Here is a 20707-nt window from a genome sequence, read left to right on the forward strand (position 1 = left end):
CCCAGCCAGGCTCCTCTGTGCCTATGCCTATGACTAGTGCCTCCAAGGCATGACTTGGAATTCTCCAGGCAAGTATACTGGAGTGGGCTGCCATGCCCTCCTCCAGATCTTCCCAATGCAGGGACTGAACCCAGGGCTCCTGCACTGCAGACAGATTCTTTACTGCCTGAGCCACATGAAAGCCCAATATCTCCCTTAGGGTTTAAATTATATCCACTGATACTGAGGTGTAAGTTTACTATGCCTTTCTCCCTTATAAGCCTCTTTACACATATACAAAGAGCCAATGAGCATAAAAAGATTTTAAGTATATGTCTTCTCTTCCCTGACAAAACTAACAAACTTGATAATCCAGACTCTACACAAAAAGTTAAGAGTCCTCTCAACAAAAATAATTATATCTTTTAGGCCCTGTGTCTAGAAGTTGCTTATAGAATCTCACAGAACTCAGAAGTAAACCTCAAATGATTCAAGTTCTTCGTGAAGTTGCTCAGTCGTGTCCAACTCTTTGTGACCCCATGGACTATAGCCCACCAGGCTCCTCCATCCATGCAATTTTCTAGGCAAGAGTACTGGAGTGGGTTGCCATTTCCTTCTCCAGGGCATCTTCCCAAACCAGGGATCAAACCCAGGTCTCCTGCATTGCGGGCAGATGCTTTACCGTCTGAGCCACCAGGGACATTACCCAAGTAAAACAGCATCCATCTCCAGTTCTGCACCAGTTCTGCCACTTTTAAAAGATATAAAAAGTAGAAATTGAAGGTCTAATAGGTGTTTAACTAGTCACTTAGCAATGGTGTTTTATTTTCCACAGCAGCTGGGAAACCTTGAGTGTATCACTTATGTCTTTGAATTTCGATTTCTTTGTTTTCTGGAACTGACAGCCTTCACAAATCTGTAAAAGTCTAAGAATGTGCTCCAAACAGCAATTTGCATGACATGGGACCAGAACCAACTTTTAATAAACATTTTACATTATCAGACACTATGCTGAGCACTTCAGAAGTGTTGCTATCACTGAAGCTCTGACTGGGGTAGCATTAACCCAGTTTTTCTAGGTAAGGAAAACAACAGCTCAGTAAGGCCGTGTAAATGGCCTGCGTGCATGTGTGCTCGGCAGCTTCAGTCACTCTTTGAGAACCCATGGACTGCAGCCCACCAGGCTCCTCTGTCCATGGGATTCTCCAGTCAAGAATACTGGAGTGGGTTGCCATGCCCTCCTCCAGAAGATCTTCCCAACCCAGGAATCGAACCCGTGTCTCCTGCACTGCAGGCGGATTCTTTCCTGCTGAGCCACCAGGGAAGCCCTGTAAATGACCTGCAGACACAGAGCAAATACACAGATAGGACACAATTCCAACCCTGATCTGTGTAACTTGACAGCTCATGATCCATACTCTGCCTCCTTACAGAGGCCTTCAAAATACTCTCTACCTACTTAGTAAATGTACCCAACTTCTTTACATATCCCTCAAGGACAGGGGTCAAAATTTCTTATTCTATGCTTCTTAGCCCCAGTCACAGTACTAGATAAATAATAGGCACTCAGATATCTTCAAGCATCTGTAAATTCTGTAGTTTAAGTCAGATTCTTCAACTTCATTATCCTATATGAAAATCATACCCATCATTTCTATAAAGCTGAGCTTAATTTGTGCAGCATAAACTGACACTGCTCTTAAATAAAAAGCCAACACAGAACTCCCCCATGACCCTATACAAACTTCATAAGATAATCAGTAAAACACAGCGGTCAAGGTCATGAATCAACACCACTTGAATGAATGCTGCCTATCACATTAGGGAGAAAAAAGTCCATGCAACAGAAAGTCTGAAATCTGCTGGAGAAAGAAGCCATAAAGCAAGCGGTGGAATGGAATATAAGCAGCTCCTTGACAAGAGCCACCAGGAACAATCTCTCAGCACATCCACGCTGATTCTTTAAATGAATAACTACCAGCAGGATCATCGCCACATGGGGGTCATGCCAGGCCCTGCCCTCTCTCTCTCCTCTTCTTCTTCCTCCCCTTTCCACGCTCAGCTCGGGCTCAGAGGGCTGGCTGAAGAGCTGGGGTGTGCTTCTGAGCAGAGCTCAAGAACGCACACAACACAGCCACAACAAGCTAACAAAGGCCCCCACAAGGAAAGGCACTGAAGGAATGCTGTAGGAAAGGCTTTCCAAAGACAAACCCCTACTTGGGTTCTCATGAACTCACTTTCTCCCTTTGCATCCCACGCCCTGCCTCAACAGGGACTCTGATCAGCTCTCTCTCCTTGAGATTTGTAGAAGTCTCCTCGCCTCCATTCACACACCATGCCCACTTCCACACTGCTGCCGGAGGTTGCTCTTAAACCACCAACCCTGAGGTGCTCAAACCTTCAAAGGGTAACAACTAATAACTCGGCATAGCAGCAGGGCCCTCCAGGATGATGTAGTCACATCTGTGAGCCATATGGAACTTGAAAGCATCATCTAACAAGGGGTTTGCCCGAGTTCGAGAGCCTTCCCTATAACAACCCACCTCACCATCATCCTCTAAAATCAGCTCAAGGATGAGCTATTTTGAGGCCTTTCCTGACTCAACACCCATCCATCTACTCAAATTCATTTCCCTTAAAATACCTGGACCCCTTTACTGTACATCCACACTTCCATGTCCATCTGCATGTCTTCACTGCAAGCGCTAAAGAAGTATTTTACCCTTACTGCCAAAAACACATTAAGGCCTTCTTTGATGCTGAAGCTGAAACTCCAGTACTTCGGCCACCTCATGCGAAGAGTTGACTCACTGGAAAAGACTCTGATGCTGGGAGGGATTGGGGGCAGGAGGAGAAGGGGACAACAGAGGATGAGATGGCTGGATGGCATCACTGACTCGATGGACGTGAGTCTGAGTGAACTCCGGGAGTTGGTGATGGACAGGGAGGCCTGGCGTGCTGCAATTCATGGGGTCGCAAAGAGTCGGACACGACCGAGTGACAGAACTGAACTGAAGGTCTAAATCCACACTGCAAGGTTGGGATAACAAAAGTGGTGGAGGAAACTAAGAGAAGCTGAACAAAATCAGCTGAGATAAAAGGAAACGAAGAAGTCCAAATGAGGAAAGGATATCAAAAGGAAAAGCAATAGGAAGGTAGTTCTTTCTTATAAATCTGGAGACAATTCTCTCTATAATTCTTATCGTTTCGCGTTCTTAAGAAGGAATTACGGGACTTCCCTCGTGGCTCAGTGGTAAAGCATCTGCCTGCTAATGTAGGACACAGGGGTTCAAGCCCTAGTGCAAGAAGATCCCATATGCTGCGGAGCAACTAAGCCTGTGTGCCACAACTAATGAACCTGGGCTCTAGAGCCCACGCCTGCAATAAGAAGACAGCGCACTGAAAAGCCCACACGCTGCAAGGAAGAGCAGCCCTCCACGCTTCACACCTAGGGAAAAGCCCACCAGCACCAAAGAGCCAGCACAGCCAAATAAGTAAATGCACGTGCGTGCTAAGTAGCTTCAGTCACGTACAGCTCTTTGCAACCCTATGGACCATAGCCCGCCAAGCCCCTCCACACGGGATTCTCCAAGCAAGAATACTGGAGTGGGTTACCATGCCCTCCTCCAAGGGATCTTCCCCACTGGGGGATTTAACCTGCATCTCTCATGTCTCTTGCATTGGCAGGTAGGTTCTTCACTTGATCTTAACCAGAAGGCCAAGAAGCGATTGGCAGGTAGGTTCTTTACCACTAGTGCCACTTGGGAAGCCCCATATATAAATAATTTTTTTAAAAGGAGGAGGAGGAGGAATTATGAAGTCTGCCTTATGTACTTATGTTTCTAAAGTAGAAAAAGAGGTTTCCCAGACCACTGGAAAATGAACAGATAGAACAGGGCAAAAAGCCCCCTTGGCAGAGACATGTGCTCAGATACATCAATAAACAAAGTGCCTGAGCGAGTGTGGCTGGGTATCTAACAGTACGGCTGCAGCTTCTAATTGTCTAACAAACTTCCCAGCACTGTCTGTATACTCCTGCCTTCAAGCATCTTAACACACACAAGCATTTTCACCTGCAGCATTCCTGCGAGCTTCCTCCTGACTTGACAGCAATCCTGCACTTCAGTGATGCCCATCTTATTTTCCACTCAGCTTATCGTTCATAATTTGATTACACAACTGCACAGGAGTCTAACAAACTGCTAACACAATTTCAAATGAGAGTGCATCTCTATTAATTTATGGAAATTCAAAACCGTTCGTGATCATTTCAAAAGATGAAACATATTTCAAAATTTGTCAACCTTTCTCCTATTTTTTTGCTCAGTGGTTCTTAGAAAAGGTCGGTAAACAGCATGAAAAGCACTTTAAAACATGCTATGAACAACATAATCAAAAATAGCTTAAATCCCCACTGAGGGAAAATATAAAATACTAAGTAACACATACACTGTGCTGTGTAGCCGGTAACACTCCTGACAACAATGCATCTAATCCTCTAAGCAGCCAATTTAGTGGTGAAGCTGAATAAAAATGATGTGCTTAACCCATATCTGACATTCAACAAACCCCTGGAATGAGTACTGTAAGTAGTAGCTCCACTGACCTTGTCAGTTGCTACAGTAGCAAATTACAGCCTACACTACTTTCACTTTCTAGGTTCTTCAAGGCAGGACTGGCCTTGAAAATGCTGCATGCAATGCTCACTCTGACTTGAAAATCTTCAGGTGTGAATACACTGCCACCCTCAAAAACTAACCAGTTTAATAAACTAAGATTTTTCAGTAGGCCGAAAAATATGGAATTCTGAGAAAGACAAAAGGAATCACGCTCTTGATCAGTGTGCTCCATCTGTCGAGTATTCTTAGACACACAACTGCCAAGCAACTCAGAAAAATATTTATGACTGGGGTATATATCAAAATTTTTTATAATCCTTCATCAGTAGTGCTTAAATACCACTGAACTCCAGAACCATGTAGGAATCGTGCTGAAAATGCAGGAGTGTCACCTCCCAAAAACTTCATTTGTAAACTGATGCCCAGGCAACTGATTCTAAAGTCGGTGCTCCCTGGGCCATATTACTATGTGGAGAGGCACTGTTAGAGGTACTTCAGAAAACGGTATCACCGGGAATTCCCTGGCAGTCCAATAGTTAGGACTCTACGCTTTCACTGCAGAGGACCCAGGATCAATCCGTGGTCAGGGAACTAAGGTCCCACATGCCACCTACTGTGGCCAGGAAAAAAAAAGGAAAAAGAAAACATGGTATCACTGAGTTCCTAGCTTTCTCAATCCCAAGTCAGAATGGGACTGAAAAGAAAAATCTACCAGCATCCACACACATCACCCATGAGCACATTAAATCACAGGGGCTGCTTTTAACAGCAAAGAAATTTTAATGTTCTTTCATTTCTGGAAACAATATTGACTAAGGCCATAAGTACAATAAGACCCAGGAAAAGTCAAATTCTAAAGTTAAAAAAAAAAATCATTACCACTGCAATGTCATAGCATCTGTTACACTAAAGTAAACCCACCCCAAGCCTTCTGGTCTAATCACAGATTCTATTTACTTCTTACAGGGCTTTTTCTGTGTCTGATGAAAACCGAGCCATAACATAATTGAGACAGGGATTTAGAGATTTGGTACAGCAAACCTCCTAATAAAAATGGCACAAATGGGACTCTCCTTGCTGTTGTTACATATTAAATCTTATTTGATCGATTTTACTGTATTCCAAATTACAAACATAAGGTAGAAGGTTGTAATTATAGTTTTATTGATTTGTCATTAACTTTTAATCAACCTGCTACTACAGGGAATGGTTATTACAGCAGAACTCGCTTGTTTCTAAGTTTCATACACTTATCATCACTACAACAAAGTAACTGGACACATTTAATGCCAACAAATATCCAGTATTGTTTGTAAGGCGTCTGTTTGCAACCGTAACTATCTTATATCAGCACAAACACCTTACAGAACAAGGACTGCACTAAACTGTATCTGATTTTCTCTAGGTCTCTTTATACCTTTCTGACCACTGACAGCTATACGTGCTTTTTTATATCCTATTCCTCTTTATTTTAACTATTTGTTTCTCCTAAATTCATCTGTTTCTTTCTCCTGCAGCGACCACACTTGGCTGAATCAGAAACCAAAAGTCGACGCTCTATGAAACAGAAGCAAATGACTAAAATAGAAAGGCAGCAGGCTCATGTACTGGGAACGCTGACAGCCTTTAGGAAGTTTGTCAAGAAAGCTGAAAGATCACAGGAGCACAGGAAAAACATTTCACAAACTCCATAAATGGAATAAACTTTTTTTTTAGCATACTAAACTGTAACTGAATTTCAAATCAAAGTCAACATCAAGCCATGTTTCACCAATGAAATCCTCAGTCTATATACCTGCTACTGATCAGTTCTCATCTTAAGGTTCTCCTGGCACCACAGGCATCTGACACAAGGCTTTACTACCTTAAGGACCATGCAAACACTATGAGACACAATACAGATAAAACTAACCTAGAATTATTTATTTCCAGTCTGACAGATACTTATTTTCTAACTCTGAAGCCTACTTAATTCATCTCTTTTGCCCAACAGTTCACAGACAGAATATTACATTTAAAAGGTTCCAGTTTAAAAAAAAAAAAAAAAAAAAAAACACCATTTACAGATACTAACATATTAGAATACAATATTTTCTACAGGTCAAATATTGTATCATTAATATGACTGACCTAACAGCTCTCCTTTACCCGATTTGATTTTAACGCTTTATATAATTTTGGTAAGTCTAAGAGAAATTTTATAAACTCAAAGTCTATCCTCCAACATGGCAAATCAAGTTTCAAGCACAATGGTCCTATGTGAAATGAAAAAAAAAGCAGCCAAGTTCTTTTTAATGCCTACTCTCAGAACATACTACAAAATATAAGCCAAGTGTTAAATTTACAAGAATATATTTAAACTAAATCAAAGTAACAGGCAATTCTAAAACAGCGTCAACAGCAGTCAGGACAGAATTTTTACAAGCTGAGAGACAATCAAACTCTCTCACAGTTTGTTGTTCTTTAGTATATATACGTGAAAATAATTGCATGCAATGGGTTCTAATGTCAGAATATGATCACAAAAACATAAGAGATTTTTTAAATTAAATATAAATTGCTTTTAAATGGCAGACTAGACTAATTTTCAGGCAGAATTCAAGTCCTGGAGTCTTTACTCCGGGTAAGAGCGAGGGGAACGAAAATCCTCAGAAACTGTACACAAACTGTCCACAAGTGCAGCTTACTGGAGAGACAACCACAGGTTTCATTAGCTTCCTAAAGGTGTCTATAACTCATAAAGGAACTACTACTTTATGCTCTTTGCTACTCCAAAAATTAACATATTGTTAGTCCTATCACACTTACAAGTTCAGTAAATCATTAACACAATTTTAAATCCAGAGTTGGCTTAGGTTCTACAAAATTATTTGTAAACCAATGTCAAAAGGAAGTTTTATATAAAACACTTCTGTGAATTTAATGTCTTTTGAGCTAACTTCTTTCAACCTTCTCTTTAAGGAGAGATGTTTATTAAAGGTTCCAAGTACACTTTAAAAAAATAATCTTTAGCAATTAGGTGCAGAACTCCATATACATCCATTAGACCATTCCTGTCACTGCGTTCAAATCTTCTATGGTCTTAACAAGTTATGCCTGCCTGGTCCTAGAACTTTTATAAAGTAGATGTGACTATCACCAATGAAGGTAATAATTGTACTGATTTTTCATTATAATTCTGGCAATTTTTTGCTTTATATTTTGAGACTACGCTATTTAGTCCAAGTTCAGGTTTATTACATTTCCCAAGAGAACTGTTCCTTGTATCAGCATGCAACAGTTTCTTTTTTATTTGCTTTAAGTCTCTGTTTTGGGAGGGGGACTAATATTAACATTACTATCCACTCTCAAGTAGCCTTTCTGAATCAGTGAGGGCTGACCAGAGGAGCAGAATCACTAAGAAAGGTAAGAATAAGGAGTTATCACGGGGATATGAACAGTAATTGTCAGAGCTAATTAGGCAGTTCATATAGAACTGTTGCCTCTGCATGGAGAGTTGGGACAGAAATTTAGAAGACAGGCAATCAGGAAGGAAAGATGGGCGTGAAATGGAGACAAGCAATGACAAGCTGAATTTCACATTCTCCACCACCAATCTCGATGCTGTGGGTGTCCTATAGTACCAAGCAGCCTCCTTCACCAGAGCCCACACATCTGACTCAAAACTTGGAGAAGCTGAAGATCCAGTGGGAGATGGAGCTGCTGGAGGCCTGGCTTGCTTCCTGAAGCCAAAAGATCATTGATGAGGTGTATGGACTGCAACTGCGTCTGACCCCACACCAACCTTCTGGGCATGAACACAAACGCTGTGTCACTTTCGCCTTCAAAATGTTGCGCAGATTTCTCTTGTAGCCAGGCTAACCTGGAACCCTCCCGGAAAGGGAGTTCTAGGAAACAGTTTTTGCTCAATTATGCTGACAACAAAAAGCCACAATTAACATGGATATTTTCTATTTCTTTAATTTTATTCTTTCTATATAATTATGTTTGAGGTATGTCTCTTGTAAATAACATGTATCTGGATTCTTCTTTCGTACTATCTAGACTACCTTTCAGCTATCATGTTTAATCCATTTACATTTATTGGGATTTAAGACTTTCTTAATTTAAAAAAGAACTATCTTTTGAAAATGAAATGAAGTAATATATATACTGAAGATAATTCATGCTTTGCATTTCTGAAGTATGTTATACACATAACTTATTACTTACCACTTCTCCAGCCGAGGCAGCCAACATATGTGTCACAGGCATCAAATATGAAGAAGCATCAGTGTTCAAAATCCATTTCACATATTCATAGGTGACAAAAAAGGCAGCAGCTGAAATTTAAAACAAACCAATCTCTCGCAAAGCTTAAATATCTATGCAAACTGTGAATATGTTTCTCAAAAAAAATTACAACTCAATTATGAGACAATAAAGATATAAATATTATACATATAATATAAAATATATTAAATATTAAATATATTAAATACAAATAAAAATATTTATAAATATATTGTGTTTATAAATATTTCAAATATAAGTAAAAATAATAAAGATATAATAATAATATGTACTCTTCCGCTGACATCCCATCACTCTTATAGATTTCACTGAGCCCATGTTACACGCTTGACCTTGGACTCACAAAAATGCAGAAGACATGATCCCTGCCGCCATGAGAAACCCTAACAGCTAACCTAGCATTTACCAATTTGTACTGACAAGTCACTTATCACTTTTTAATAAGAGTTTTAGAAAAGGATATGAATATCCATGATCCAAAATATCTTTACATATGATCATAAAATAATCAACTACACTAATTTACAGACAGGTTAAAACTGCAAACATATATCTCAATAAAACACCTATTCCGTTATGCTTTATTGCTGGTTACTCAAAATAACCATGGCTACTTTTAACTACCTCAATTCACCTTTACTTCAAGAAAACAATCAACTATTTAATTAAAACTGAAAATCAAAACCTCTAAAAAGCTACCCCATCATATGAACTAACCTTAGCAGCACAGGAACGCTTTTAGACTTGCCATGCACTGTTAATCAAAGATGTTTAGCAGTCACATAAAAGATTTGGCATGAAAGATAAATACACGGCAAAATCATCTTTCAAAGGTCATTTGAAAATGTCACAGCAAAGTCTGAAATACTCAGGAAAAGAGCTTGAGAGTGAAAAGCAGTTCTCCACCGTTAGTCAGTAAGCTTGTAACACACACTCCTCAGCAGCTAACAAACAACAGGCCAGAAGAGGCGGCACCCTGTCCCTGGATGAGTAAGGCCCAAGCAGGCAGCTGTATTAGTTAATGCAGGACCTAATTCCCACCTGCGATTCTTACTTAGGCTGTCCTATTTTGGCCCACTCACTAAATGGGCTAGAACAGGGGTGCCCAATCTCCGGGATCTAACACCTGATGATCTGAGATGGAGATGATGTAATAATATGAGAAATAAAGTGCACAATGAACGGAATATGCTTGAATCATCCCAAAACCATCCCCCCACACACACACCCCTGTCTGTAGTAAAATAAGTCTTCCATGAAACCGGTCCCTGGTGCCAAAAAGGTTGGGGACCACTGGGCTAGAATAGCACCAATCGAATTCAGTTCTAAGTTCCACCTACTGGACATCGCACCACCCACCTCCATCCCCGCCGAGTGAAAACAAAGCAAAAAAACTGTGGTTCCTCTACATTCCTCCTGCATTCTCTTCTAAACATGCACTACGCATGGATCTTGACTACAGTTCTTTTCCTCTCGCAGCCCTCGGCCCCTACCACCCCCTGCACAATACATCCTCAAAAAAACCTACAACCGCTGTATGTTAAAATGGCATATTGTATTCTGAAGAGAACTTGAACCAATAGCAAAAAATGTTAAAAGTGCCTCATAAAGAGTTTCAATTCACTAAAAATTTGCAGAAAAACAGCCATTTCTGGAATGGTGGCACTCTGACTTTTTATCCAGCCTCTCCTATTCAATGATGTTCTGTGGAGGGCAAAGTAAAGCAGTCCAAGAACACCCACTTGCTCAAACATACAAAAATTCAAAACCATGTTCTCTATGTAAACTCCTGCTCACAAGCATCTAAACCAGTCCTGTGAGCTTGAGAGAGGCCCATGTACCCTGAAGATCATCACTAATACTTCATCTACCAACAATCCCTACATAATATGTAGGAGAGAAAAATGATTTACAACAGTGAAGGAGACAAGGTAAGAAGGAGTACCCAAAAGACAGGGACTTAGTAACATATTGATATTTCTTTGCAATTCCCTGGTTCACAGGTTCCCAAACTTGTCTGCATATTAAAATTACCAGGGGATATATATTTTTTAAAAAATCCAAAGCCCAGGCCACACCTCAGACCAACTAAATTCCATACCTCTGAGAGTGGGTCACAGGCAGCAGTACTTTCTTAAAAAAAAAAAAAAAAAAAAAAACTCATTAGGTGATCAGGTGACTAAAACAGACAAATATAGGAACCAAGGCCCATCTCCCACTAACAGAGCTATATTTGGCATGGAGTCTGTGCTAAACGGTGACTTGCTATAATCGATTACTGAAAATTTAGGCATAAAAGAATTCAAAGTGAGTGAAAGCCGCTCAGTCATGTCCAACTCTTTGCAACCCCATGGACTATATAGTCCATGGAATTCGTCAGGCCAGAATACTGGAGTGGGTAGCCTTTCCCTTCTCCAGGGAAAAGAATTCAAGGATAACCTCAAAACAGTTGACTGTTCTAAGGATGGCTCAGGGAAAGGGAAGAAGGGATAAACTAAAGGACCAAAAAGATTTGCACTACGAATCTATATGTGAATACTGTGCTTTTTACAGATGGACATTTCAATGTCAAGTTAGAAAGAAAGAATTTCTAATGAAATACACTGCGAAAAAGAAATCAAACCTTAGAATTTAAGAATCTTCTGTCATGCTGATGTTTGATAGAAATCAATACATTACTGTAAAGCAATTATCCTTCAATTAAAAAATCAAAAAAATAAATTTCATTTTTAATGGAGCCGTGGTTTTGTGAGTGTGTGTTTGCTCAATCTGAGTGCAATCAAAGCATCAGTAAACAATTATGAAAATAAGCTTCTGAAAAAGAATATACCAACAGGTGGGTTAAATAAAACAGGTCCACCTGCTCCACGAGACTCAAGGCAGAGGTTACTGAGGTTAGCTTCACATCTGAATCACCTGGGAAGCTACTAACACTCCTGATACCCAGGCAAAGTCAAGACCAGTTAAACTTCTCACAGAGACACAGGCATCAGTATTCTGCAAAACTCCCCAAGAGATTTCAACATTCAGGCAAGGTTGAGAACAACTGCTCTAAGGCATCACAATCAACATTAGAGGAACACTTTAAGGATTCTGACTAGGAGTTCTACCAATGAAAACCCCTTTCAAAAGACTGCTCGTGGTTTGGTTTTGTTGTTGTTGTTTAGGATGGCATCTATAGCACTAGTTGAGTCAAAAATAACGGATTAATGAATAGAAAACAAATCCCAAGTATCAACTACATTAAACATAAGGAATTCTATCTAGGGTTGGACCACAAATATATGGTCCAATATATTTTATTCTGAAAATAAATCCCATTAGCTTGGCTTTATATAAAGCAATGATAATATCAATATAATTGTTACCATTAGGAAAGGATCCAATAGCAGTAGAAGGAACTCCAGCGTATACTCCATAAAAACCACCAGCCTTATAAAATCCTTGGGGGCTCTGCAGCCTGGTTTTAATGGTATCCAGAGGAAATAATATCAAGTCAACAGAGACACCTGCTACTCCGCCAGCCTTAAAAAAAAAAGTTACGAAAGAATAATGAGCTGCCATTTGAGGGATGGGGATAAGAAGGTAGTTTTTAAAGCATATTTCTTTCAAACATGGTTTTAAACTTCACCAGACTACTTTGGTATAGTCAAAAGACCTCCTACCTAAATTTACAGATTTGTCCTGAGAAAATAACCATTATTGTGCTATAGTTTCAAACTGTAAATTTTATATTATTCAGTTTTAAACAAATGTTTAATGATTTAATAATTTTAAAGTTAATTTTAAATTAGTGATTTCATAGGGTTCAAAAAAGTGAAACAAATAAACCTCAGAAAAGTAAAGAGTTCAAAGTCTCCTTTCTTTTCCTGAAAAACTGAGGTAACCACTTTTACTGGTTTCTTATTGTATACGTCCTAAGTTACTTTAGGCATGCTGCTGCTGCTGAGTCGCTTCAGTCTTGTCCGACTCTGTGCAACCCCAGAGACGGCAGCCCACCAGGTTCCCCCGCCCCTGGGATTCTCCAGGCAAGAATACTGGAGTGGGGTGCCATTTCCTTCTCCAATGCATGAAAGTGAAAACTGAAAGTGAAGTCGCTCAGTAATACAAGCAAATATGAATATGAGGAACTTCCCTGGACATCTAGTAGTTAGGACTGTGTTCTTCCACGGCAGGGGGCACAAGTTCCACCCCTGGTTGGGGAACTAAGATACCACATGCTGTGCAGCCAAAAAATTACATAAATAAAAAATAAATGGTAAATTTTTAAAAATATGAATATATATTTTATTTTACTTTTTTTAAAAGTAAAAGGTGGTTTGCAGCACTGTGTTTTTTTCATTTGACAGTTTACCTCAGTATTCTTTCCAAATCATACCAAGTGTTATATTTTTGGCCTTTTTAACTGAGTAGTGGATCTGCATTAAAAAAAAAAAAAATTTGTTTTGAAATTTCCATTCGAAATGAGTAATGTTGCCTGTGAATCTAGATCCACATGTTAAGAATCACATATCTGAGGATTCTTGATATTTTCTCTACTTTTTGTATATTGGAAAATTCCTTGATAAATTTTAATTTAAGGGAATAAATGAAAAAAAAAATAGAACTAAATTCCTGGAGGGCATTAAACCTGACCCAAATGCATCATCTCCCAAGAGACACATGTTACTTTAGGGAAGGTGCACTTTAAAATCTGATTGAAAACCAAGTCTGCTCCTTGTGATTACACTGAAGAGTAGAGTAGAGCATTTAAAAAGCTGGTTACAGCTTAGTCCAAGCAAAAAGAAACTCCGAAAAACAGAAACTCAGAGACAGCAGAAGAGAAAGGTCAATACACAAGGCCTAAAGGTACCATTTACAGACATGAATCAACACCATTTTATAGCAAGTAAATGGAAGAATTATAAAGCAGCAATATGGTTCCTATATAGTAAATTTTAAACTGAATTGCTAACTTTCCTATCTTTTGGACTTTGAACTATGTGAATATATTACCTATTCAGAAAGTAAAAGCAGACATTAAAAAGTATATATTCCAAGACACAGAAAAAGAGGAATCAATACTACTCAAACATACACGCAGAGTTCAAAATCATCTGTTGTTTCCATCCTTTGGGATTACAGAGTGCTCAGGTGGAACAAGGGTTCGTACCTAGCAAACACTTTCTGCTCTACTTGCCATGCACGATAAAACCACTGCAAGAGTTCACTGGAAAAATGAAATTACCTGGATGAGAAATGAAATAATCTCTGTTTTTCAATGAGCTAGCATAGATCAATTATTAAAAATTAGTGTACACTACCTTGAAAGGCATGACAGAACCATGCAGGTCACTCTGCAAATGACCTAAAAAGTTGTCATGAAAAGAACACAGAGATGTGCCAGTAGAGTATCAACTGGGAGTAGGAAAAAAAAAAAAATAAGAATGTGGAATATCTTTCTGGATATAAAGAAATCGTCTAAGCCACAGGGCAAAGGTCACAATTAGGAAAGTTACCAACTTTCTCAATATTCTTCTCACTTATTTTTTTTTTTCACTTATTCTTTAAGGATTTTATAAATTCAATATGTAATATTTTGCCTGCCTCTTCATTTTCTCAAAACCCAAGGAAAACTAAAATTCTTGTGAGAATGTCTGATATGACTGATTTCTTTAAAAATATGCTGCACTTCATTCTAATTTTCTCTTTAATCTTAGGAAAGGATTCACAAAGATGCTTGCTATCTACTGCTAAATTTTAATCAGTAAGTTGATTACTCTTTTAATCTATTTGGCTACTTTGCATGCATTGATTCTCCAGCCCTTCTTGCATCAGAATTCTTGTATACTGAGAGTAAATGATCAATTCAATCTACATATCTAGCAAATCATGAATCAAGAGCTACTAACTTGTTCTATGTATTTCAAACTTCTATAACTCAAGTATCAGATTTCAAACTTCTATAACTCAAGTATCACGTATCAAGCATCATGAGACTGGAAAAAAACAGCTAACAGGAATAAGAATACATATATATGTAGACACACAGCAACCTGTTTAAGATTTTTTTTCAAACCTTAAATCTTAAGGAATGCTTATAATTTTACATCAAGTCAGCATCAATTGAATCTTAAGGAACTCTACCAATTTATTTTTCTTCAGCCTGAGAAATTGTTTTATTTATGATCACGTATCAAAAAGGTTACCAAAGGATTCAAGATTTATGATAGCTTACATTGAAAATCCTAAGTACTAGACAAAAATCCAAAAAGAACATAACACAGATAACCAGCAAGCCTTACCTCACCGTAACAACTTATTGAGATCACGATACCATATACAATAGATAACATATATACCACAACCTTAATTTAAAACTGTTACAGACAGCAAGAGTCTAATCAGTGCTTTGAAATTCCTCTGGGAGTTGAAGAAAATTAAGATTACATGCTATGAAGCCTTTATTTCTCCAAAGAAGGCTGACAAAAACAGGAAAAACAAAATCACAGCTACTCAACTACACGACAAAAATCAAACCACCTGCCTAATTTAACCAAGCAAAATGATCACAGGCCCCTAGCCTAGACCACAACTAACATTAAAAACATTAACATGGCTTCTCCGGAGAACACCCCTCCCTGACATTCTCGGTTTTCTCCACACTGAAGTGGCCACCAGTGACTCTAACCTCCTCAATGCAAAGCTGTGGCTTCCTATGAGACCTGCCTTCTTCCGCATCCTCCACCCACTCTCCCTGAAGCGCTTCTCGACCCTCTACACTAACGGCAGAGTTGTCTTTGTAAAACAGATATCCGCACTCTTCAAAGTTTCCAAAAGCCCTAAGGATGAAAAACAGAATCACAGAACAGCCTGCAAGCCTCTAGAAGTTCACCACCGCCCCCCACCCCAACTTCTCCACCCCCAACTCCATCATTAACGCTTTGCTAGGTACCTTCTTGCCACCTTGACCTTTTTCCTCTGAGTCATCTGACCTCGCCTGTTTCTAGGACTGTGTACATGATGCTCTCTAATCCCCCAAGTCTGCGTTTAGACCCTCTTGTTCTACACTGATTAGAATTCTAATTCTATAGTTGAGCATCTGACTATTTCTTCAAAGTTTGTGCGTGTCCCACGAGATTGTAAGATCCATACCTGTTTTGTTCACCAATATGTTCCCAGCACCAGTACACAGTAGGCAATAGTAGGCATTTAATAACTATTAGAAGAATACAGGAATTAATGACTGTAACAAAAGGTTACTAACCATGCTGGGGGGGGGGGGTCATTGTGTTTTATTTTTTGAGGCCACGCAACATGCAGGATCTTAGTTCTCCAAGATGATTCTCTCTCAGTAATACCTCAATTCACTTATTTCATAGCACCTTATGGTAATGCTTTGGTTTGTTTGCCATCAAATCTCCAAGGGCAATCAGAGTACCAGTAGGCAGAATATATGGCAGAGAAACTGCACATGAAATGAATTCAGACGGAGCAAAACTTTCCTTGAAACTTCTACCAATCAATCCTAGTTTTACTCTCCTTAACTACACTTTAAAAAGTATACATATGTACCATTATTTAATAAATCCTAAATAAATTTTAAAACCATGTTTCTTTCCTTAACTGACGCCTGCTTTCAGCAACTACTGTTGTTCACTTAAGGGACAGTCTTAAAGAGCAATAAGGGGCACGAAATCCCATGTTGCACTGCCTGGAATCTGAGCTCAGACAGTAACACACATGAAACGTATCTCACCTGCGTGACTTCGGACAAATTATCTAACATACCACTCCTCAGTTCCCTCACTGGGAGAACTAGGATAATACTTCAATTGTTTGTCAGAATTAAACCAGACGCTGTACCTAAAAAGCTTACCCTACCTCCCCACAGAGCAATGCTCTCACAAGTAATACTGCTATCTCACCAGCTGTACAGGAAAACACCTTCAAAAGCGGTAAAGCCTCTCTCTGCTTCTCTAAAACCTAGCTTCCACAGATCTCAACAAATCTGGATTTAAAACCAACGTTCCACACGTCTGAGTAAGATCCCCCTTCCACATCTCTCCATAGCACGCTGAAAGTAACCCTCACTTCCTTTAGGCTAACAATTATTTCCCTCTTCAGCCTCCACCAGCAGACCAGGTCTATCTTGTTCACCACGTTATCTTCTACACCTGCAGAAAACATTTGATAATTGAATGAAGAAAGCCCTCTGGGTCTCCATTTCTCAGGAAAGCTTTTGTAAATATATTTGTCTGTTTCCTGCCTCTGCCAACTCTCCCACAGTGAAAAAACAGGCAATCTGTCTGGTTCACCACTGTATCTAGTAACCCCTACTGGACTTGTTTTCAAAATATTTATTGAAGGACTTTGGGGGGGGGGTGTTTTTTTAAGACACGTTGATTCTTCTTTCCTATTATACACCACTGACTGCATAGCACGGCTATTTGGGCTCATCAGAACACACCTAAAGCCTAGAAAAATACTCAGACCCAGAATAGCCGATTAATTATGTAATGAATGAACGAACACATTCTTTTCCGAGAATAAAAAAGATACAGCAAAACGAAACTACAATCTTGGCCAACAGGTCTGGAAGCGACTTGAGCGTCCTTGTGAATATTTCATTAACTGCCAAGTTCTCTGAAGTGTGGTTACAGTATATAATTAAAGCTTTTCTTTTTCTTTAGATAAGCCGTGGTGCGGAGGACGAGTCAACTATCCCACCGCTAACACACTCCTGTCCCTTTCTGGCATACAGGTAGCAAACTTAGGGGCTTGACACAAGCCCCGGCGCGGCCCAGGACCCCCGCGCTTCCTCCCAGACCTGATGACCGGTGACCCAGGGACGATTCACCGCGCAAAACCGGAAGGAGGTGCTAAGACAGAGAAGACACCGAGGGCTCCGGTGCAGGACTCCGGCACTCCTAACGCCCTGTACTCACCACCAGCGAGGCTGTGAACCCAGGCCGGTCCATGGCCCCATAGACTTGATCAGGATTGTAATTCAGACCGGAGGCGAGTCACGGGCGCCTGACACTGGGCGCCGCCATCTTGGAAGCCGCCGGCACTTCCGCGGCCACGTGAGGTTGAACCACAACAATTACACGTGCAAACGGGGAAGCTGCGCCAGGCGAAGAGCTGGGATGGAGGGGCGGAGTCTGGAAAGGGTGATCTAGTCAAGTCTCGCGACTCTTCTCTGCCTCCAAGTCCGACAGCTTCTCAGTAGGCTAGATGGAGGAACTCTCGCGAGCAAATGAGCCTAGATTAAGAACCTGGCGCAGCAAGCCCCCACCCCCGTGAGCGTAGGGCGAAGCCCAAGCGTTAACCCAAAGGAGGCGTGGCTATAGTGGAAGGCGTGGCCATGGAGCTGCCGGACTAGTTTCTGGGGAGGATTGTGGCTTACAGTTAATTCTTTTTGCTTTATCGTTTGGCTTCATCTGTAGAAATTTTGTCTGACGTTTCCATAAAACAGACTCATCATTAGAAAATTATTAACTATAGAAAAGCACTTCAAAAGTTTCCTTCTTGGTATTTCCCTGGTGGTCCAGTGGTTAAAAATCAGCTTGCTAATTTAGGAGACACAGATTCTATCCCTGGTCAGGGAACTAAGATCCCACGTGCCACCGGGGCAACTAAGCCTGTGAGCCACAGCTATTGATCCCACAGGCCACAACTAAAGAAAACCCAGGTGCAGCAACCAAGTGCCAAGTGCCATTAAAAATAAATAAATGATTTTTTAAATTCCTTCTTTGAGTTAAAAATTAGCATCCTCTACTTCTCCTTGTTGTTGTTCAGTTTCTAAGTTGGGATGGACTCTTTTCGACCTTAAGGAATGTAGCCTGCCAGGCTCCTCTGACCATGGGGATTTCTAGGGAAAAATAATGGAGTTGGTTGCCATTTCTTCCTCCAGGGGATTCTCCGGATTCAGGGATCGAACCGGGGTCTCCTGTGTTGGCAGGCAGATTCTTTACCACTGAGCCACCAGGGAAGCCCCTACTTCTCCTTACGGACAGTTTTTGTACTTAATATTATTCACTGGTTCAGTTATTCATTTGCTTATCTCGTTAGCTGTGGTACCAATTGCACACCTCAAAGACCACTTTAAGTACTTAATATAAGTTTATTGGAGCAGACAGTGACTTTACATTTTTTAAATAAATACCTTCTAAGTTTTCTTCTATTAAGGACCAACAACATCTCAGATAAGGTGCACTAATACAGCTGCTTTGTAAGGTGAGCACCATTACCATCCTCATTTTACAGAGAATCCCGGTTCTGCAACTGATAAAAGAAGCTGGCCCAAAGCTACAGAGAACACAGGCAAGCCAGGCTTGAAATTTGACTGAATCTGCCCTCATCATCTTTCCTCAAACCCTGTGCTACAGCCTTAGCAGGCTCTGTGTCTGCCTTTCTTCACTGTGTCTTTCATACCACTGCTACAGTCTTTATTCCCTTCCAGTGGAAATGATCTAGAAATGATTAGCAGAATACCTTTAGCGTTTCAAATTCTGAACATCCAGGAGTCTGAGAGTGGCTTACCTGAGCAGTGCTGTTACCAAAAATTGAAAAGAGGCCAGGTAATAAATTCAGTTAAGCCTTTACTTGGACTCACGCTGCAGCACAAAGGAGTGAAAACAAGTAACAGGTGCCCTTGCTTGCTCCCTCACAGATGCTGGAGAGGGGAGGCAGGTGGAAAGCTGGTCCTTGGAGTGAGGGTGGGGGCAGATCCTGGGATCGGGCTGGAGGGTGGCTTCAGGTGCTTTGTGCACCTCCTTGGAACTGCTGTCTGCCAGGACCATGTGCAATACCCTGCTTTTGTTTCCAGCTCCTCAGATGTGATATTGGGTGTTTGGTCTTTTGTGTCTTGTTCATAATTTGCCCTGGCAGTGCATGCATCAGTCATTTTTAGTCTCTCATAGTTTATTTACTGCTTGATGAGATGTTTGTAAAGGTGCAAACACTGCTGCAAAGAGTCCCAAGTCCCAGGTCCCAGCCAGTAACTGAGCAGGACCCTGCGAGGCCTTCCCAGGTTAGAGCCCCCGACCCGTTTCGTCCACCTGCCTTCTGTCTGTACAAAAACTTTTCAAAGAATACATTTAATCAGAGAAGTGACAAAATGCAGAAAGAAAGGAAAACGGTCAAGTAAGACAAGATAATAATACTTTGGCCATTAAACAGTCAAGGAAGGACCTTTAGTTCTTCCTCAAGGACTACAGATAGTATTCTAAGTCATGTTCTTTGAGCTGTTTTGCAGATACTGAAACCCCCACCAGGTGGAAGAAGTTAACTGTGTGCTGCGCACAAACATGTAACCCCAGACCAATTAGAACCACAGGTTGATGATACTGACTCCTAATTACCTCCCTAAACTTCAGTACTTTGGCCACCTCATGCGAAGAGTTGACTCATTGGAAAAGACTCTGATGCTGGGAGGAATTGGGGGCAGGAGGAGAAGGGGACGACAGAGGATGAGATGGCTGGATGGCATCACTGACTCGATGGACATGAGTCTGAGTGAACTCCAGGAGTTGGCAATGGACAGGGAGGCCTGGCGTGCTGCAATTCATGGGGTCGCAAAGAGTCGGACACGACTGAGCGACTGAACTGAACTGAACCAACCAATCAGAAGAATGTCCACAAGCTGATCATGCCCTATTCCTTAAACATGATAAGACTCCTCACTATCCACTGCAGCATGGGACTCACAGTCTTAAGGGCATTATTCTGCTGTTGCCCCTTTGCCTGGCAAAGCAATAATACTATTTCACCCAAAGCTCTGTCTCTGAGATTTAATTCAGCACCAGTGGACAGAGGCTGAATTTCAGCAACAA

General features: G+C 40.6%; 1 protein-coding gene across 7 annotated transcripts in view; it reads right to left on the bottom strand.

Annotated features, from left to right (window-relative positions):
* Positions 1–17936, bottom strand: part of SLC25A26 (solute carrier family 25 member 26) — a 142080-nt gene extending 124144 nt beyond the window's left edge. For 4 of the 7 annotated variants that reach the window (XM_012099221.4, XM_012099220.5, XM_027957546.3 and 1 more), the window contains exons 1-3: positions 17819–17936; positions 12260–12416; positions 8811–8920 (exon numbers count right to left, since the gene is read on the bottom strand). In XM_012099221.4, the coding sequence (XP_011954611.1) occupies positions 8811–8920; positions 12260–12416; positions 17819–17851 (300 nt within the window). In that variant the 5' untranslated portion in view covers positions 17852–17936. 7 annotated transcript variants of the gene reach the window in all.
* Between the last annotated feature and the right edge of the window lie 2771 nt (positions 17937–20707).

This window comes from Ovis aries, chromosome 19, assembly GCF_016772045.2.
Source record: "Ovis aries strain OAR_USU_Benz2616 breed Rambouillet chromosome 19, ARS-UI_Ramb_v3.0, whole genome shotgun sequence".
Lineage (NCBI taxonomy): Eukaryota > Metazoa > Chordata > Mammalia > Artiodactyla > Bovidae > Ovis > Ovis aries.